Raw genomic sequence first — 23,216 nt, forward strand, 5'->3', positions numbered from 1 at the left:
TATTTCACTAGAGCATTAGATTTGTTTTTCAGATATACTTACCAGTGTGACATTGATATTAAAAACAGGAAAAAAAAATTTCATTGAAATCGAATTAACCTTGTAGTAATTGTATCATTTGTCCCACCATTTGGTTATCTTAAGAATTTTTATTTTGTTCCTCAAAATTAAACACAGTGATCTTTGGACTCTGATATGATAAATTTAGACTCTTCTGTAAGTTGACTCTAGTGCTAAAATTTTACTGTTTGGGTATGCCACTTGAAATCATTGAAACGGTCTTTAATAGCATGACCAGTGTCAGCAAGAAATGTGTTGATCTCAACCTTTATTTTGAAACACCTGTGAGCTTGTTAACCTTGATAGTGTACTTCTGATTGTGAAAGAAGTCTTGTATTCACTGCATTTCCTTCCTCAGTATGCTGAAAATATAAGATAATTCTATTCACAATTTTTATTATTTCAACACTGAATCCAGATCAAGCAGTATATGCTTGACTCTTGGCTGTTCTTACATGAATAAAATATATGTATTGACATTCATATTTTATTTAATTCTCTTTCCAAGTGCCAGCTTTCCCTTGTGCACACATAGCTGCGCTCCTTCAGTGTTGCCTCCACTGCCTCTTCCCTGCATCACTAGTCCTGGTTCTCAGGGATGACTGGTATTGAAAGTTGTGGAAACTTTCACTCTCCAGTTTATTCCACACATCCATCAAGAGCAGATCCTCTGAATATCAGTGGCTTGTTCAACTGTTAAATAAAATATTTGCAGCCACTTCCAGGAGACAAGCATTTGCACATGGTGTAACTCTTCCGTGTTGGCAGTCTGCAGCATTGAACAATGTTCATTGAAGTAGACACTTTGCCAATAGCTTTTTCAGATTTTTTGAGTGCATAATAGTTATCATTAATTTTATCAGTGTCCTTACAAGCTTTGCACAAATCATGTGGATATACATGTTTTTATTTCTAGGAGAATCAATTAGAAGTCTCTGCTTTTTATCTTTGCCCATTTTTGGTGACTAAAGTTATCAGTTTCACCACAGAAAACATTATTTTTTACTTATTCTGTGAAACCTTTTTTGGTTTCCACAGTGTTTATTCAGCTTGTTTTGAAATTCATGAATATGTGTCAATGGATTTGAGCCACTATTTGAAAATATTTTATTACAGACCATAAACTGAGATCCAGAGATGAATGGGTCATCTATATAAGAACATCCAAGTCTCAAGTATTTGGCTGCATTTCCTTCCCTCTTTTATCACTGCTTTTTTGAGCACAGACTCACATTATGTTTTGACACTTTATGTTAATTTATCACTTAAGGTTTTGTTTACTACACTGAAGACCTGGTTATGTTATCACTGTTTTTGGATTTTGATGGCCCAATCCTGAGACATTGATACATTTTTAATTGTTGCCACATAGTAATAAAGCAGTAACAATTTTAAAAGCACAATTAATGAATGTAAATAATACACAGCTGAAAACTAAGATAGATGAGACAACTGGACCAGCAGGTGCAAGCCATTAATAATGTAACAATTATTAGGAACATAAGTGGGTTACATTGAAAATCATAATTAATCTTAGTTTTCAAACTTCTGAAACATTTGAAAAAGGGCAATGATGGGAAGCATGGAGCACATTTAGAAAGCTGATGTGGTTGTAAATTCCACCTTAGTCCTGATGATAATTCTGTTGTATCAATATAAATTGAAGGTAACTATTGGCACATATGGGGGGGGGGGTAATTTTTCTTCACTGTTCTAGTATATTTTGATCATTTTCTGTATTTGAGCTGAATGTTTATGGTCCCTCAAAATTTAATATGTTGAAGCCCTGGTCTCCGATGTGATGATACTTGGAAGTGGGGCCACTGGGAGATAATTAGGTGACTGAGGCCATGAGGATATTTTTACATCTGTCAAACTGGATTTGAATTCTGCTGGAATCATGTTGCTGAATCTCCTCTTAGTCTCATTTTCTTTTTCTATAAAGTCAAGGGGAGGGTACTTTCCTTTTAGAGTCTCTGTCAGCTTGAAAAGAAATAATATACTCACAGTTTCTCAACTGCCTTTTTATTTCTCTGTAAATATAGTATATTATAGTTATACTTGATAATTATATTAGAGAGTTACATTATTTTCCATCTTTTATTATTTTGTTGATTTTTGTCAACTTTTAATTATTTGACTATTTTGGATTCATTAGAATAACTGAATCAGCTCATCATTTTAGCACTACGAAGAAGTTCTACACTTAAGTTTTAAGCATTGTTGATACTAATTTCTGCAATTAAGAATGTGTTTGGAAAAAAAATAAATATGAGGTATTTTCTTTCATGATTTTCTTGAAAATAAAAAAAAATTCTGAGGATCTAATAAACATAACTATATGAATTTTTGAAAACTGAATTTAAAGAAATATTCACATAGTTTACCTTTCAATATTTAAGGTTTTGTTTCAATTTCGGTATGTTGAAGCAGTGGAGAGATCTCTTTCATATACGTGTGAAATTAAAAAGAAAATTGCCATGATGATTTTGTTGACAAAGGCAAAGATATGTAATTGTGTCAAAGAAAAAATTGAGGCTTCTTATGGTACATTCCTTGGCATGTACCCCTGAAAGGGGCTGTGGTCTTGCTGAGCAGGAGGTGCCATCTCAATTATAGGCCTCAGTGTGAACCCTTGCCCATTGATGCCAATCCACAATGAAAGAATCAGGTTTTCTGCTGGAGAATTTTGAATATCCTCATTTCCCAAATTGTTGCTAGAATTATGATTTTACACAAATATGTTATTACATTTTTAAAACAACTGCAATGGACTGGCCTGTGTGTAACATAAGAGAAATTGATGTACTATTAACCCATTTCATTTTTGTTTCAATTTTTGATAAAAAATAATCGATCACTCTTAAAATTGTATTTTTTACTTGGATATGAATAATATTTAAAGATATTGAATAAATACTCTTTACTTCTCCATCACTTTTGTATTATGTAAAACTAGAGAACTTAATATACCCTCTGTTTTAGGGAAAATGTTTCAAAATATTTACAAAACATATATTTATTTCTGGTGTACTTTTCTATTTGGTGAACCAAAGGAATGACATACTTCTCTCTTAAAAAATGTAAACAAAAATGCATTCTCAAAGCAAATAAATAAAGAGATGAAACTGTCATACTCCAATTACTAAGTACTATTCTTTGATGATTTACCTATGACCCTCCATTTTTGCTATACCTTTTTCATAAAAGCAAATAGACAAAACATGCTAGTGAGTTCTTAATAATCTTTATTGTTGAAGTATAATTACATATAGTACTTAATTGGGTCTGTTTACCTGTAAATGTCTGGAATTAATATTCTGTATTCAATACACATTTTCAATTTAATTTGGAACACTTCAAATATTAAAACTATGTGACTCTTTCTTTAAACCCAGTTTGAAAGAATTCATAAAGTAACTTGTTATGTCCTCAATTCTTTGCACTTACCAAACATTTTTTTTACATTTGCAGAAAACATACTAAAATATTCTATGAAAGCATTGAAAAAATATTGGAATATTATAAATAGCTATAGTTTGATCATAATATTTGGTGCTGGAAACGTCAGTCAAGCTCCTGCTCTTACAAGATGAACAACAAAAACTTTTGCATAATTCTCCCTATAGCTTTACATTCAATACCAAAGTTCTTGAAATATTTAGTAAGTACTAGCATCTAATGGTATACTGAAAACTTTTGCATTCATGTATGAAAATGAGTGGGTAGCCCCAAGGGATTTGGTTTAGTAGAAAAGTTTTGTGATCAGTGGCATTATTTATTCTTTTGTAAAGTTTTCTATTTGTTAGATTTCTGTTCGATGTTAGTGCTATTTTTATTTAAAGTTAGATGGGTTTCCTAGTATTTTATACACATATTCTTCAAAGACTTGAAACAGGCAGAATAATCCAGAAAACCATGCTTCTTTCCCCAAAAATTATTTAGCTTGACATTTTGAAAACTAAAAATTAATGCTCATGCCATCTACATGGGGAATAGAAGGTGGATAAATAGCCCCAAATGACATATGATTGAATTTGGGGAATGAAAAAAAAATAAAAGGGAAGAAAAAGAAACAATTTTTTTCAAGCCCTTCAAGGGTTTTAGTCTCATAAATAGTAATCTGAGCCATTAGTAATCTTAATTGTTGATGAATACAAAAATACATAATAAAATTCATAGCCATATTTTATTTATAATGTATTCCAGATACTTTTCTAAGTACTTTATATGTAGCATCTTATGTTGCTTCTGGTAAGGCTCTGTAAGGCAGATGCTGTTTTCCTCATTTCAAGGATTTGGAATTGGTGTATATGGAGGTTAAATAATTTGTACTTAAGTTACCTGCAGTCTGTTTATGCAGCCCATTTCCTATGCTCATATGTATATATGGTCTTCTCAGCAATAGGGTATTCTAACCTCCCAATGTGGCTATACTTGGTAAAATAAAATATTTGTGTCATGTAGAAACATAGAATTCCTGAAACTTGTTCTAAGCCACTGTAATAATCAAGCCCATAAAAAATAAAACTAGTGCACATAGAAACTGCAGCCCAGGAATCAGAGAAGCTGATTGACTGTAAGCTCATGGTAAACATTAATGACACAAGCTCTAATTAAAGAACTAACTCTTTAGGTCTCTATGCAAATGGAAATTAAGTTTAATGTGCATTTAATGGCACCTTATGTTCACAATGTAATCTAAAACAAAATCAATTGTTTATGAATTAAACTCTATTTATGCAGGCTATCTAATTTGTAAGTTGGAATATCAAATAATTTAAGGTACCAAAGATCTGTTCTTCCTGTGCTGTAAAATAGCATCCATTGACTTCATTGTTTTTATTTCCTATATCTTGATGAGATTTATTTTGATATTATATGTTCAAAGCCCTTAGATTTCATAACACATCCTTTAGGGTCCAATTGCTTAAAGTTAATATATTCATTGCTTTTTTACCCTATGCTTAGCACTGAATAAAAAATAAGTGAAGTAGTAAATATGTTCCTTGCCCTGAAGAAACTTGCTCTTTAGTTGAGAAAATAAGAAAAATACTTAAAAGATCAAAACAATAGAATGTAGTTCAAAATGAATTATCATTTTATTTATGATAAATAAAATGTTTTAAGTACTCTATGAATTTTCATCTTTAAGTGTACACTTCCTTCGTATCAAAGATTTTCCACCTTACTTTTTGAAAGGTCTGTTTCAAAAAGGTTACCTTTTCATCTTCCCTAATTTGAGTTCACCCGTAATTTTTGTTATTCACAATGAAATCTTCACTTTGTTTCTCTTTAAGCTTTTAAAGTTTTTCAAGAAGATGAGTCTGGTCATTTGTTAAATCTCAAAACTAAATTCAGCCATAGAATTTTATTGGTGGCTTTTCTATTATTAAAGAGTAATCTTCAATAAGCAAAAATGTGAAGCTTGTCCATGGTGGGCCAGAAGCCTGCTATCTGCAGAAGATGCAAGGATCCATTAATTCATATCATGATTCAATTAGTCATTTACCAGTCCAACTATTTATTGAACAATAATTATGTACCAAACATTCTAATTTGGGGAGATATAAAATACTAAAAATGAATAGGTAAAGATATAAGTGATAGTAGATGATGAAAAATGGTAGGGAGAAAAAAAGGAAGTAAACGGATAGCAGAGTTTAAATGAGGTGGTCAAGGAGAGCATTATTCAGGTGATAATTGGATAAAGCCCTTCAGGAGGTGAGAGAGTGACACCAGTAGAAGAACATTCAAAACCCCGAGAAGAGCCAAATGCAAAGGTACTGCCTGGAAAGGAAATATGGATGGCATGTTGGAGTGGAGGGAGCAAGGCTGGTGGGTGAGACACAGAATGTGCAGGTCCCAGAAACTCATTGGGAGGACTTTCTCTTTTACCCTGATTTATGTGGGCAGTCCCTGCAGAGTTTGTCCAGATTCTCCTGACAACTGAAACCAGGGACCCAAAAGAATGCAGACTTGCATTTGAGTTAAGCAATTTGACTAATTGCTACCCCAGGTGATAATGGCTATGATTAAAAAAAAAAGAAAGAAAGAGTAAAAGAGCAATGGTGGAATTCATGATTAAGGGGTCAGATTCTGAACATAGGTTAGAGGTTGAAAATAATGACTGATGAAATGATGTGAGGTATCAGAAGAAGGAAAGTTTTTGATAAGTCCAAGGTTTCAGCCCAGACAGTTGAAATCACTGAAGCTGTTTTCCTGTGATGGGGAAGACTGCTCCAGAACAGGCTATGGAATAGCATTAGCTCAGATTTGGATATTTTTTGGGACACCCATTAGACAACCAAATTAAGATGTTTGGTAAGCAACTCTGAGTCTGAGGTCAAGGGAGAAGTCCAGCTAAAGAATAATGTTTGAAAAACTCACCTTCTCTATGCATGCTTTGTTTCATTTGGGATGAAAGAGTAGAACAATAAAGAATTACTGTCTAAAATTGGTGTGAGAATTCCTTGAAACCTTGTTATTTCGGAAAGCCCTTCACAATAAAAACAAGCAGTCATCATTTGGAAAAGACATCGATTGCTATGTCTGTGGTGTAGACTATTATTTTTCCTATTGTAAGAGCCTAAATTCATTTACCTCTTTGTCTTAATAGTGTTTTATTTTGACAACATTAAAACAGAACTTACCAGTTCATGGGCCTGTGCCTTCATGAAATGTGAGTTGGGCAAAAGAAGTAGTTGTGCCTTCATCAACCACCTTTGAATCCTGTTGTACTCAGCTTTGCACTGTGTGACCAAAAGACCCAACAAGAACAATGTAGAGGAGGAGAAGTTTACTTTAGCTCACTCTTTCAGAGGTTCAGTCCATGGTTGGCTGACACTATACTTCAAGGCATGAGTAAGGAAGAACATCATGGTAGAAAGCAGCTCAGATCATGGCAACCAGGAAGCAGAGAGAGAGACCTCTGCTCACCAGGGACAAAATACAAACTCCAAAGGTACATTCCCAGTGACCTATTTCTCCAGTCACAACCTACCTGCCTTAAACTACCACCCAGTTAATACATTAAATTGAATTTATCACTAATTAGGTTATAAGTCTCATAATCTAATCATTTTACCTCTGAACAGTTTTGCTTTGTTTCACTTTTGAGCTTTTGGGTAACACCTCATATCCAAACCTTAACAAATCCTAAGCAAATAGTCTGACCTATTTAAAAATCCATTTGTCTGTCCCATTTGTATTTACTTGATAAATATTTAATAAAGATAATTGTTCTTGATATTTAAATGTCTAACTGATCTTAGAGTTTAAAAAATCTTTACATTGCAAATATATTTGCTTATTAATTATTTTAATGCTTTATTGAGCATCACTTTTCACGGCTCAGTTTATATAAATTCTTTGTCTCTCTATAGGGCATATTTTCTGATTTCAAGTTTACACGTGAATATAGGAATCTTTGAGCACACAGATACAAAATGAATGGAAAACATTAGGCTTTAAATCCCTTAATGGAAATACAGAGAATTAGTGATCACTTATTACATTGTCAGGCTTCCTACATAGGCTTTCACTGTGGGAATACTATACTTTTCATTGAACACTGAAATACTTCAAATAGGAAGCTCTACTGGACAATGTATCCTAATTAGATGGATAAAATGAACAATTGTACTTATGTTTTGTATTAGCTTTGGTATCTGATGAATAGATTTACAGGAGTGCGGGGCAGTGGATGAGATGGCTAAGATAAAGAAGACACTATGTTTTAGATCTTTGGGTGCTAGGACAGGGAGTTAGGTTTTATTTATTGAGAATAGGAAACCTCCAAAACATATTGAATAGAGGAGTTATTTAATCAGAGCTGTACTTTGCAAGGTCAGGGTGAAGAATGCAGTGGGAATACTGACAGTAGCAAGAATTCTTAATAGTCCAAGGGGGTGGAAACTAGGGTTTGAATTAAAGAGTTACAAAAGAATGCTAGTGATTTTAAGAACTAATGTGGTAAATAGAGTTGACAACAGTACTATTTGGGGAACAGAGCAGCCAATGATGTCTTCAAAATTTTAGTCTGGGGACTGGAGCCCTTAAGAAAATTTGGAAAGTAATAATGAGGCATTTATGGGAAGAAGATAATGAATCTTGTTTTAAATGATATAGTATGTTAGCATCCAGATGGAAATCTACAGGCTGTTAGGAAATTAGAGCCAGATTCAAGAAATGGGTTGGAACTGGCAATACAGATTTGGATGTGGAAAGAATGTGATTACTAAAGTAGCATATGTGCAGAAAAAACATAAAATAATTCCAGTGCTTTTACACTTTACACCTGCCTCCTTTGTTTACTATTCTTCTGTCAATATTTGTAGGAATTAGGAATATAGTATTTCAATCTAGTTTTACTAGGATATTTGAAGAAACAAAGGAAATCAGACTTATTCTAAGATGTATTTGAACCCAAGGGCACACTACATCCCCACCCTTATTTATTTATTTATTTTTAAGACATTGTCTCATTAAGTTTCCCTAACCCTTGAACTTGAGATTGTCCTACCTCAGCTTCCCAAGAAGCTGGGTATATGTCTCTGCACCCAGCCTAGGTTGTCATTTCCATGTGTTGTCAGCATTCTATGCTTTACTGTGGAACAATTTGAACATAATAATAGATTTTAGCATAAATATCTTCATCAAGTACCTTGCATAAAATATTTATTATTTTAATAATAATGAATTTAATACATTTATTTTATTAATGTTTAATGCATTATTTTTAATTATCTATTTACTATATTAATTGTTAAAAAAATAGTACATTGACTTTTTTCTTACATATCTTAAGTGGGTTTAATTTTCCATCAAGGCCTATATAAATATAATGGAATATTTGACTAACCCTGCAGACTAAGTGGAGGCAGTCATGCTCTAAAATATATTTTTGAATATTGTTTCAAAGATAAATGAATATGGTTTCAAAGATAAATGATAAAGGATGAATATATCACGATGAATCACCTTTATTTCTGGTCAATGCCTCATTATATAGAACCTATACAGATATGGGACATCATCAATTTGAATAATAAGATATTTCTGAAGAAAAAAAGGTGAACTAATATTCAAAAATCCATAATATAAAATGAAACAGGTAAGATTTTGATGTTGGAAAATATTAATCTTCCCTATGGTTATTAAGTGTATAGATGTTCATTATTTTTTTTCTGGGCACTCTGAGACCTTAAAATAGTATGCATAAAATGTATAGTTAGCACTTTAATCATTTTGAAGTTGACAGCATTCATAAACCAGATTTGGCTATGAATTTTATGTTCACTACATTATTTGCCAACTTCAAAATGACCACATTTATTCTAGTAATTAAAAAAATTGTCATCATTCCTTTATCTCCAGAGATTGTGAATCTTCAGTTTTAATATGGGCTCAGATTTGCCAGGTAGAACGCATTATGGGGTTCATTATTCTTATCTCTGTCAATTTCCTAATTTACAAATGAGCTGAAGCAATTAATCCTTGCAAGTTGCCTGTATTAATTATAGTCCAAGGCAGGTTTCCTTGCAGTTTTGTAATTCCTTTTGTCACATTTTCACTGTGTTTACCTTCTCAGCTTGATGCTTGTTGACGTGCTGATTCATGTTTTAGTGCACTAGATAGATTTTATTCATCTAGAGGAATGAGTATAAAGAGGTCACACCTTATAATCACACTAGCACATTTCTAGTATGTGCAGGCCATATATCTCCTTTTAATTTAATCTCTGAAAAATGTACAGGGATTTCTGCAGGTAAGCTGTATAAATCGATAAAATTTATAATCAAGGCTGTCTAATCTCTAAACCTAATATAAAACTTTGCAACTATTGATTACATGTGAAGGATCCGCAAGCTGTTAATCACCCATGAAAGCATAGAAAAATGGTGGCTTCAGAAAAGGAAATAGACAAATAATCATCATCCCTGCAGTCCTTATCTTGCTTCCTGTTCTCCTGAAGCATGTTACCAGGCACTTATATTTATAAAATCAAATGACACATTGAAGTGTATCAGTAGCCATGATCAGTTCTGAAACTTACATGGTACAGTTTGCTCCTGTTATACTTTAGAAACTTTTTCCTTTCATCAGATATGTAATCAAAAGCAATTCAGTCTATTTAATAAGTTTCTAGAAGGAAAGAAAGGAGGACCTAAGCTGAAGTAATAAAATCATAATCATTCTAAGCAACAAAATGCAAGGTATATTCTTGCAATATCATTGTGATGTAATTCTTATTGTTAATCTTTGGATTTGAGGATAAGCATAAAGTAGTCTTCACTTAAAGAGAGTCCTCCTAACATTTCATTAAATAATATACTTTATAATGATTTTCCTAATTTAAATGGACTGACTTGTGCAAAGACAGGTATAAAATGTTTACAAAAGAGTTGTATAATTGAGAAAAGGGAATTATTTTGTATCTAAACACTGTTAAAAGTTGTTTGAATAATATGTATAATATATATATTTAAATACATTTACATATATATTTAAATACATATATATATATAAATGTATTTTATTCAAGTTGGTGTGCTGGTGCATGCCTGTAGTCCCAATGGCTTGGGAGGCTGAGGCAGGAGGATCACAAGTTCAAAGTCAGCCTCAGCAATTTAGCAAGGCCCCAAGTAACTCATGGAGACCCTGTCTTTAAATAAAATATTTTAAAAAGGGCTCAGGATGTGGCTCAGTGATTAAGTTCTCCTGAGTCCAATCTTCGATATACAAAAAAAGTATTTTTCTGTCAGCCCTATTCATTCATAAGTAAAAAAAATTTAAACCACATTACAGATTGGCTTTTATATACCCTTACAAACCCATATTGATATAAAAATGAAAATATTTTAACAAATGATATGTTACAGTGGTGGAGCAGTTACTGATAAGTGACTTTCTCAATTGTTATACATTAGTAAAAGGTATTGACGTGTCTTTGATCATGGAATTGTTATTATATTCCAACACATTAGTTTTTGTGAAGAAATTAACCTCCCTTCAAAGAGCATTTAGAAAATACAGGCAAAAAAGTCATCTATTAAAAAGTCGTGTTTTAAAGCAAATAACAGAAAACAACCATGTCTGCCACATGTCAGTACTTAGTGTATATTTCTTATTATTAAAGACAGAATCCTAAATAGCATGTGCCAGCTTAGCACAACCTTTTTTTAGTAGAGAAATAAATGATTTACATCATTGTACTTACTCTTCTGTGTTGATATCACTGACATAATCTTCATGTAAATATTAAGATGATTTATAGTGTCTTATATGAAGAATTTAGGCATTAACTGCTGCATCAGTCTCATTGTGGCACAGTGAACACATGTGGATGATGCTCATGGGATGTTTGGCCAGGACCCACTGATGAGCTTGGTTGGCTCACAGATCTGCTGGTTGGTGACTGTTGGTTTCCAGATGCTTGCACAACTTAGTCCCTTGCCACGTGTGGCTCATATTTTAGTATGTGAATATACTAGGATATTCTAGTAGATGTGTGAGCACAGAACTTTTTGAGATATTGGATGGAAACTAGCTCACTTACCTTTGCTTCATTCTGTTAAGCAAAGAAGGTACAAGGAAATGCCAAAATCACAGGATTTGTGATAGAACCATTTCTTTGATGTGACCAATCACAAAGTCATGTGGCTAACAGTGTTAGTACAAGAAGAGATGAATTGGCATCATTGTAAATCCAACAGAGGAGAACTGGATTTTTACATTCTGTCTTCATTAGCTCTGAAGATTAAAACCCATTAAAAGTGTCTGCTTTATTGTTCAAAAGATTGAATTGTCCAAGCAGATACTATGTATAGGCCAACACTGTTTGGCCTACAAAATATTTATCTCATTTTTCAAAACAAATCAAGAGATGGGTGATTGATTAATTGACTGAAGAGATTTTAAAAAGCATTAAAAAAATCTTCTTTAAGAATTTTGTCATTGCTGTATACAACTCTTCCAAAGACACCTTGCATATTATGCTACATAGTATGAAGCTTTACATATCATATTTTAAAGGACTACATACAAATTCTCTATCATTTTTGTGTCTGTGATTTAATGCTATTGCTAAATATTTTTAAGAAAATATTTAGCTTGCTTCTTCAGATGTAGATTATACTCATTTTCTTCTATAAATTAAGAATTTTTTATTCTCCATTTTCTCCTAGCATAGAAAATATCTTGTTTCATTTAAATAACACATAAATTTAATGTGCTATATCAGATTAGTCAAAATGAATTCATTGATTATAATTATGTGTTTCTTCCCAATGCACTGTAATATCATTACATAAAATTATAACTTAGAAACATTAGAAAGTACCCAAATTTCAGTTGCCCATGCTTTGAGAATTAGGTCCCATGAGAAGATGTGCATTAGAAATATTCTTTTGGAAAAGGTATCATTTTTGTCTTGTTCTTTTTTATTTCTTATGTCACTTTGGTAGTATTATTCTTTAAAAATCAAACTGTTTCTTTGGCATTATTGTACAGAGAATCTGCATGTTAATTTTATTAGAATTATCTGTTGAACTTCAGAAAGACTCTGGAGAGCAGTGGCAATGACTTGCTTTGGCTTAATGTAATGATGTGCTTAGTATGGTTCTGATGGCACTGCGTAAATATTACTGAAACTCTGTGGGAAAGCTGAGTGAGCCATGCACCCTCTGTCACTGAACATCCCCCGAGTCCAAGCATGTCATTTCAGGAACTCAGCCAGAAAGCCAAAAGAACTGACAGTTGGCTTGTGATTATTCCTGGTCCTGAGGCTCCCTCATGTTACAGTACTAATCAAGTCATCTCTTCAGCTTACCATTAACTCAATTTGACCCATGGGAGCATGGATGAAATCTATTTGGCATTAATAATGATGCCATAACATTGAAAAGATGTGAAATGTAAAAGCTTGATTATCCTCAATCCCACCATGAGAAAAGAATAAAAATACAAAGCACCTAAATGTAAAAGGCAGTGTCTTCCAAAAATCTTAAGTTGTTCTTTTTCCAAGGTATGGCACCATGTTCCCCACCTTTTATTTGTTTAAATTCATGTGTGTTCAGAAATTTCATCTGAATTCTTTTTTTTATTATTTTTTTATTTCACACTAGCAAATATTTTTTCTGGAAGTCAGATAATTCACTTTCCTTGCACTTTGTTTCGATAAATGGAATGGAAATTGTGTATTGCAGTCAGCTTCTAAGATTTCTGATGAAAAGACAGCCAGGAGCAAGACGCTGCTGTCATGCTTCAGTGTTCTTAGTCTGTGTACATTTTTGACAAGATCTTTCTTTTTTTTTTTTTTTTTTCCCTTGGCTTGTGCTTTGGGATATCTTCTATTTTTCTCTGACTGACAGCTGGATAATAAGTTTTATCATTAAAAACTGATTCTAGGGAAATATGATCCCTGCCCTCCATTCTCTTGTAGCTGCTAAAGCTTTTATTTTCACAACTCTTTCAGAATAACTGGAGATTATCACTACAAAAGGACATGGATATTGACCTATCCTGTCACGTGTTGTTTAGCAACCAAAAAAAAAAAAATTGAATTCTTTTATTTGTTATCTAGAAGTCCTTATTAATTCTTCCTGCTATTGAGAGGTGACTCAGAGTCAAAGGCTCTGTACATGCTGCCTTTTTTACTTTTCTTAACCTTTAGAGAATTATTAAGTAGTTCTTCATTTCCCCCATCAGGTTGGGTTAAACATTTGACTTATTGTAAGCATAAATCCCATGCTTTATCTATTTAGAATTTAAGTAAAGGCAGCCATATGTCACTTCTTTATTTACCTACAAATTATGTAATAACAACTAAAGATCTGAATGAAAAATTTCTCTCATCTTGTTTTTATTTCATCTTGATTTCACACTGGCTTATCTCACTATGCCCAGAAAGAAATAGAAGGAGGGTAAAAGGCTAAACTAGTAAACTTTGCTGATCAACTTTTGGCAAAGAAGATAACCCCATCTAAAGCTGAAATTTCTCATTCTGTGTTTTTGTGGGTTTTTGTTTGTTTGTTTTTGTTTTAATTTAGTAGGTAATCGTTTCTCTAGGATTTACTGGAAAAGAATGAGGGGAAGAGAGCTTTATGCCAATTTCCTTTGACATACTTCTGCAGGGCACATAAGACAGCTGGAGAGTCATCAACTAATGAGCAGAATGAGGAAAGGACTGGATTTCTTCTAGTTCCAGTTCTCTGGCCTGAAAGTCCCCTCTGTCCCTCCCACCCTGTTCTTCAAGTATGATATGTCATAACACATGCAGCCTTCAGCTTTCTTAATTCCTCTGCTCAGTCTTCATGTCTTAGAGTTTTCCAGTCTGAACCTCCAGGTCTGTAATTTAGGAGAAAGTGGAATGACCCCGAGTGTACTTGAACACAGATTCCCAACAAGTAGAACCATCAGAGAAAGCTTGACTTCATGGTGTATATTTTATGATCTTTATCTTTGAGATGTTCTTGACTCACAAATCTCCAATCTGAAGTTAAATTATTCTCCATGCTCACTATCTTATACAGTTCAGCATTATTGTACAGAGTAAAGAAACCATGGTGGTGAGTTCTACAAAATACTTTCATACTCCTTGAATTCTTACTTTTTATTTAGCAGTCCTTTGGTTCTTTCCTTTTGAAACATACACTCACATAACCATATTGAGATATTTAGTAAAATGTATTTTCCCTCTGATAGCAAAAGGGGTGCAATAATTTTAAGAATATGTAGCTAAACCATGTTTGATACAAGGTTAGGTTAATAAATCTTAAAATGTATAATAGAAGCAAATATTATTATTAAAAATGCAGGACCAATTTAACAGAAGGGAACAAAATTTAAGCTGAGGTCAGATCTAGAACTAGTCTCCACAGCATTTTTAATGAGGATTCCAACATTAACTGTTCACAGAATTTCTTCCAGTTACTATTGTAGATATATATACAACTTTTTGAAAATTCTTTAATTAATCCTATATTATAATCTCCAAAAATTTTACCAAATAAAGAATAAAACTATTCAGGATGCTTTCCTCATATGAAAATTAACTTGGGTTTCTACTCCTAGGTATTCGTATTCTGTGTGTTTGAGGTGTTCAGTGCCATTCATAACACATAACGTGTTCAAAATATGCCCAATATTTGAAAAGACAAGTGCATGGAGTATAATTATGGGCAGTTTGTTTTACCACTCTGAGCCTCCAATTTTTTGCCAAATGTTTATTCAGGGATTTATTGGGTCAAACTCAATTCTAGGAACTGAGGTTATAAATATTTTTTAAATTCTCTTAATATTACTGAAGTAACATTACTTAATTAGCATAATCACTTTAATTGAATATATAATTAAGAGATTAGACTGCATGATTTCCATGGTTTCTTGATCTCTCATTGATGAAATGTAAGAGATATCTAGAGTAGGGGTAGAACTATAGAGAAAGTTTATTAGCACATACAATAGATCAAATATCTGGGCTATGGAAAATACCTAATTGTCCTGAGAGTAAACAAACTATTACATTCACGTTCTAAACCAATGTGAATGCAACATAATGCCTAAAGCTATTTGGTGAGGTTGTGTTTCTTCTGTGTCTGCTTGTGTGGCAAAGGTTGCCAGGAGTGGAAGTGAAGGTGGGGAATGCCTCTGCAGTGGGGGCCCAGAAAACATTCTAGAAACTGTCCAGGAGAACCTGCAAATCGTGGCCCAGATGTTAGACTGGGATGGCTCCTGACAGCACCCACAGTGTGTAAGAAGGAATACTGACTTAACAGTCTAAAAATCTGGTTTCTGATACTGGCGTCTATTGTTGAATTAATGGGTCTGTGGAAAAATCTACTGGCTTTCCTTAGAATTCTTTTTTTTTCTTTTTTCATCTATAAAATGGGACAGGGTAGAATTAAAGTAGGCACTAGATTTTATCCAGCTCTCTTTGCTTTTGGGTATTTGTAATGTGACATGTACTTAACAGCATCTTCCCTTCCCTGCTCACAAGCTCACTCTCCTGTTCTCTGCTATGCACTGTCCCTTACTCTTTCTCTCCACTACTGTTCTCCTCCCTCCATTTTCCCCCCTCTCTTCTCCTGCTCACTGTCATCTTCCCTCTTCTTCATTTTGTATCTGAGATGGACCAATACCTCCATTTAGACCTCCCCCCCCCCCAGAATGTTCCATAAGTAATTTAACACAGACATGAGTCTAAATACTGCTTGTTTGTTTTGTTTCCTAAACTAGGACGCTGTCAAATTGATCTTTGTATTCTTAGGTCCTAGTACATGCCCTCTTGGCCAGCAGAAAGCAATAAGGAAATAATACTGAATTACTGGATCATTTTATCTCTCAGTCAGTGTCTCTTCATGATTTCTCTGTTTCGTTTAAGAGCACCATAATTTTCTCAGCCATTCAGTCTGAACACATTAACTATATTGTATCCATTCACATATTTCAAATCCATGTAGCCACCAAGTGTTTCAATTTTTCTTCCACATCAGTGGCACCTATTCTGTCTATTCCTGCTCTCTCCCTCCTTGCAAAACCCCTAATTCTTCCCTAACACAATGAAATCTTTTGATTTCTCTACCTCAGTGTCTCTACACTTGACACAGCCTCCAGATTAATCTTTCAAACACAGCTCTTTGACTGTTAATTTCCTTCTGAGACACCCTCATTGACTTCCCATAGTCTATTAGATCAAGTTCAATCTCTTACCTTGACATCGGAAGTTTGCTCAATCTTTGCTACATTTCTCTTATAAGATACAGCCAAAAAATGGGCTTATATAGGTTTTTGTTTTCCAGTCATTTTTTTTACATTTGTATCCATCTTGTTTTACATGCTTTTGTATTATTTACCCAAATTGTGTTGGAGATCTTGTTTTTGTATACTGAGGCATAATACAAATATCCCCATCATTTGACAGGTGGGAGTTATTTTTCCCTCTTGAATTGGTATAGCATTTTCCATTTATATATCACTTATATCAAACTCACGCGCGCGTGCGCGCGCAAACACACACACGCATGAGTGAGAGTGTACGCATTAGTTTTTTTTTTTTTTTCTTTTTCTTGCTTTAACATCTTAAACAAGGAAATGGTGAGCTCTTTGAGGTCTAATATAGTGTTTTGCTTCAGTGCCTTCTATAAGCTTAGTATTCTTTCTAGACAATCTATTTGATCTAAACATTTTATATGATCACTCATTGCAGTAAGGTTCTTTCTTTGCTGTGTTTCTGATGAAATTTTTCCATATAACTCTTTTCAAGTCCTTGTTTTTCTTCAAATTTTATTTTAGAGAGAAGTGAGTGCGCTAGAGAGAGTACTGTTAGATAAAATCATGTATATGGGATACTCAATAAAATTTTTTAAATGGAAAGTCAAAAAATTGAAAAGGAGAAAAATATTAGACAAATGCAAAACATTGGACCCATAGTGTTTTCCAAACAATATCTTTCTGCTCTCAGTTATTCTATTCAATCTCAATTCAAATAATTTTTCTCAAAGAAAGTTAAAATTGTAGTTTATGTATTTTATCAGAATAAAATGCATGTATTGGTGAAGCATTAGAAATATGTGTTAAAATGAGGGATTTAAGAAATTTTATTTATAGAACCAACCTAGTTGCCCTTCAGTACATGAACAATAAAGAATATATGGTACATATACACAGTGGAATATTACTCAGCCATAAGGAAGAATGAGATTATGACATTTACCAGTAAATAGATGGAACTGGAGACTATGATGCTAAGTGAAATAAGCCGATAGCAAAAAAACAAAGGTCAAATGTTCTAATATGCAGATGCTAACACAATGGGGGTCCATGGGGGAGATGGGGAAGAATAGAAGTTCACTGGAGTAGACAAAGGAGAGTGAAGGGAAGGGAGAGGGATGGGTATAAGAAAGAAAGAATGAATTGGTCATAACTTTCCTATGTTCTTATATGAATAAAAGACCAGTGTAACCTTACATCATGTACAACCACAAGAATGGGAAGTACTCCATGTATGTATGTGTCAAAATACATTATAATGTCAATTCACAATAGCTAAACTGTGGAATTACCCTTGGTGCCTTCAATAGATGAATCGATAAAGAAACTTTAGTATGTATACACAGTGGAATATTTCTCTGCATTAAAAGAGAATAAAATTATGGCATTTTCAGGTAAATGGATGATGGTAGAGAATATCAGGCTAAGCAAAGAAAGCCAATCCCAAAAGCCAAAGATTGAATGTTCTCTTTGATAAGTAAAAGCTGATACATAATGGGGTGGGGTGGGGCATGGGAAAAATGGAGGAACTGTGATTGGGCAAAGAGGAGGGAGGAGGGGGAAGGGGGCATGGAGGCAGGAAAGATGGTGGAATGAGATAGACATCATTACCCTAAGTACATGTATGACTGCACATATCATGAAAAGCTACATCATGTGCAACCAGAAAAATGAAAAATTGTGCTGCAAAATTGTGTACAATGAATCAAAATACATTCTGCTGCATATATAGCTAATTAAAATAAATTTTAAATAAATAAAATAATAAATAAATTAATTAATAAAAAAAACAAATGTAAAATTTTTAAAAAGAAATTTTATTGAGATCTTTGATAAAATTTTCCTTGAATGGATTTCAGAGTAGATTTTATATCAAGTCAATACTGTTTATAAAAACCCATATGCATATTGTTACCCTATATTAAATCTAATAGTATCTGTAGGAGGTAGAAAGTAAAGACCTTATCATATGGGTTTGTGAAAATATATACATTTATATGTATGTATGTATATAAATATATATACACACACTATATATATATATATACTTATATGATGTACTATATACTATATATGCATCCATACATATACACATATGCTTATGTTTATTGTATAAGTATGCATACAAAGGCACACTGCACTTGAGAAGGCTATACCTCAATAAAAGCTGAGAAAAGGTTAAGAGGCACATTCTAATTAGTAGAAAATATAACTAAAGGGTAACTCTTAATCCTCTGTATATATGTGTTTACTTTGTATCTATGTTTCTAAATATTAGTGTAAGATGAGAATGTAATTAAGTTTAAAGCAGTATTTTAGTAACAACCAGGTAGTTTGTTGGATTTGTTTGATCCATGGAGAGAAGTACCAATTACAAGAAACATTTTTATTTTATTGAAAGATTTGCACCTTAGAAAAATATTTCTTTCCCAAACTCTTTTTTAATATGAGTTAATAAAGTAATTGATAACTGAAATTAAGGTAATAGTTTATATATACATATAGGATTAATAAAGCCACTTTTTTCCTGATTTTAAGTGAGTTTTTAATATAACTCTTATTGTGAAAGTAAGCAACATTTAAAAACATAAAATAAAAATTTCAAAGTGATCCCTATGCCTTTTCCCCATGATAGGTAATAATATACTGTTGCTGACTTTTAGATATATAGGATGTAAGAATATAGAGCTACACATTTTTATTTTACAGATGTATGTATGCTTTTAAAATTATATTAGACTGTGAAATAAGTAAAAACTGAGCAGTGACACAAACAGTAAAGACTGGTGAAAGGATGAAAACTCAGAAATATAGAAATTTTTAGGAAGGAAAATTGTCAGATTCAAAATGATGGCTCTGTGAAAACAAACATATAAATGCTAGATCGAAAACATAATGAAGAATTGTTTTACTCGTGTTTTCTGTCACTGCTGTTTTGGAGTTGTTTATTCAAATATTCTGGGTATTTTCATGGCAAATCTTACCTTCTCATTCTGGATGCCTGTATGCACCATCTAAATGTGGCCACTGTATAGGGTCTGGCTGCAACCTAGCAGCAGCCAAGTCACAATTTGTCAGGAAATTTAAGGTTATTATAGTTATAACTGCCCGATTAGCTCATGCAAGTAATATTAATAGTTGCATCTTCAATCTCACATGACTAAATTGAAAATATCATCACTTCACTCTTCTACCCAGTTGGAAAAATGTTAGCCTAAAGTTAGATATGTAAAGCAGTTTCACACAATAGTTAGAAAGTCTCTTTTTTCCAACCTATCTATATGTTTAAGGTAGCATGTGAAATAACAGTGGAGAGGCTGGGTGTTGTAAGTAGTCCTAAGATTGGCAAACAGCATTTAAAACCCAAGTATTAGATTCTATCAAAGTTTAAACTGCATGTATGTATGTAGATTTTTGAAGTTTTGTGATCTTCAATTAAATGGCTACCAGAGTTTATTTCCGATTCTACGTTAAGTACATTGAACCAGATTCCCAGTTTGTGCTCACCATCTGTGTAGTACGATGATTACTTTTACAGAACTGAGATTCTGATCTCAAAAATATAAATGTATAACAACACCCAAGTAGGACTTTTTAGTATTTTTTTTTTCTTTTTTACCCTCCTGATTTCCATTTAACAAGAGAGTTGACTATCCTTAGTATGATAAGGGAGGCAGTAGCAATGCCCTGACCTTGGTCTTCACCTTTAGTTTTGTCAAATCAATGTATTAAAGTTTCTCTGTGTATTGGTTTCTTTACTGTGTAGACTTTGCCATGGCCATGACTTTCATAGAGTAATTATTTTGATTAAGTTAGACGATTAAAGTTAGTCTTGCATGAGGAAAGAATACACTTGGGAATCAGTGATGGATGGACTCCAATCTTCAGAGTGTTCCATCCTGCCAGCATTTTCCAGTTGAATAGAAATTCACTTCCCAATTTGGTTTGTATGACAGTGAATGGGTTGTTAGAACTGAGTGTTTTCTAGAAAAAGTCAGAAGGAGATCAAGAAGAAGACAATGTTAATATCCACATGTATTCTTGTAGTTTTTCTCAGATTTTTTTTTTGCTTTGATGAACAACATCATTACTGAAATAATTAATGTTAATTAATATCTGTGTCATTTTTTGGTAAATGGTAGTTTAGTGTTACAATTAGACTAATTAGTATACACCATAGCTTAGTGACATGACAAATCATAGAGCAGAACATGTTGACTCTTATCCATTATGATATATTAGTTAATTCACTTGCTCGATAATGACAATAGAGGAGAACAAGAAGGAAAGGGGGAGGAACAACAGCAACAACAATAAAGGCATTGTGGCTACATTTCCAGGTTTTTGTTTTTCTGACAAATTTTAAGGATTGTTGTCATTTTACATTTTATTTCTTATTGGTAAGTCATATTTCCTGATTGAAACTTTCGAGAATAAGACAATGAATAAATTCAATAAGTGAAAATAAAATATGACTTCCACTTTTGCTGAATTTGCATATGCTGGATTATGCCCAGAGTTTTCCTTTTCTCAGATCATGTATGGTAAAATTGACAGCTGTCTGAGACTTTGTCTTGTTTTTTTTCAGAGCCTATGCGAACCCCAAAGACTCTGAAGATTGCTGAGATACAAGCAAGACGCATTGCCGTGGACTGGGAATCCTTGGGTTACAACATTACTCGCTGCCATACTTTTAATGTCACTATCTGCTACCATTATTTTCGTGGTCACAATGAGAGTAAGGCAGACTGTTTGGACATGGACCCCAAAGCCCCTCAACATGTTGTGAACCATCTGCCACCTTATACCAATGTCAGCCTCAAGATGATCCTAACCAATCCAGAAGGAAGAAAGGAGAGTGAAGAGACAATTATTCAAACTGATGAAGATGGTATGCTGACATTTCATTCTGTTTAAAAGAGGGAATCATATAACAGGAATATTTTAATTTTTTACAATATTCCCTAGATTACTGAATATTAAATTGGACTCTAAAATCTGCTAAGTTCTCTTCCCTTCATTACAGATTTTGGAATTTTGCATTTTACAAGCCATTAGTACCTCTTATGTTTTTCTAATATTTGAAAACAAGCGTTGCCTATTCCATTAATTCATCAATGGCCTATATGAGCCTAACTATAAAATAGGCCTCAGCTCATGTCTTTAAGTCTCAATAAAGGCCCTTGTATGATGTTGGCAACCTCTCATCCTTTATGTATCTTATTATTTTCCACATAACTGAACTGCACTTTGTCCCATTTCTGAATATTTAAGTGATAGGGACAAATATTTAAATTAATATTGTAAGATGTCCACACCTGCTTTAGCAGTATTTTCATGATCATTAATGTAAATAATGAATGCATTTTCTGGTTCAACAAAATTATACACAAAAAGTCTACACATGGCAATATTATAATAATAATACATTCTTTGGGTATAAGACATTTCATTTCAAAATTTCATTTTATGAATGAAGGCATGTAGGCTAAAAGCCTGCTCTTTAGTGAACTGAGTCAAAGATAAACTTGGGAATCAAGAATCTTGGACTTTAAATCCTGGCTTTAGTCCCTCTGTAACCTTACTGAATCCTTTTACCTCTCTAGTTGTCCACTCTCATCTCTAAATCGGATTTAATCTTCCTTCTTCTTAAGGAAGATTGCATCTCCTCCGAAAACTTTGCTTGAATAGCTTGACAGTAGGGCATTTTTGTTTAGGTTTCAGAAAAGTGGTTGTATGTTAAAGCCAGAAGTTCCCAACTTCCCTCAAGTTCTGAACTTTAGGCTCAGATGTCCCTTTTGGTGCCTACCAAGTATGAGATTGCCATAAAGTAGGCAATCATTCGAGAAATAATGATTATTTCAAGCTCTTCCAATCCAAAAAGGGGAACTTTCAACCCTGTTTTGTCCTGTTGTTTTATTATAATAAACAGAAGTGAGACCCTTTTCCCATATTTAGCTCAGACTTTGAAGGAAACAGTAAACACAGTCCAAACACTATGTGTAGAGTTATTATCATATTACCAAAATTTCAGAGAAGGCTGAGACTTATTTATGATGAATGTACTCTGACATGTTTGAGGTAATAAAACATGACCATCTCAGCTATTATGTTTAATTTTTTCCTAACCAAAGTAGCAGAGTGCCCTTAAACATAAACACGAAAATCTCTCACCACTACCCCTTGCATCGAAAAGACACACACACACACACACACACACACACACACCCTCAACATTCATTTATGCAAAACAGAATGGTTACGAGTGATTGATTCATAGGTAAATAATAAAAATAGGAAGTCTAAGCATGGGTTCAAAAGCTCTGTAAAATCTCTTTCTCTTCTTACAAAGTAGGATAAATGCTTTTTCACTTGGGTCACAC

The 23,216-nt window shown here is 33.3% G+C and overlaps 1 protein-coding gene across 5 annotated transcripts in view; it reads left to right on the forward strand.

Annotated features, from left to right (window-relative positions):
* Ptprk (protein tyrosine phosphatase receptor type K) overlaps positions 1–23,216 on the forward strand; it is a 526,982-nt gene that overhangs the window by 378,707 nt on the left and 125,059 nt on the right. For all 5 annotated transcript variants that reach the window (XM_076858271.2, XM_076858267.2, XM_076858268.2 and 2 more), the window contains exon 8: positions 21,422–21,724. In XM_076858271.2, coding sequence (XP_076714386.2) covers positions 21,422–21,724 — 303 coding nt within the window. The remainder of the gene's footprint in view (positions 1–21,421; positions 21,725–23,216) is intronic.

Source organism: Callospermophilus lateralis, chromosome 6 (assembly GCF_048772815.1).
Source record: "Callospermophilus lateralis isolate mCalLat2 chromosome 6, mCalLat2.hap1, whole genome shotgun sequence".
NCBI classification, from domain to species: Eukaryota; Metazoa; Chordata; class Mammalia; order Rodentia; family Sciuridae; genus Callospermophilus; species Callospermophilus lateralis.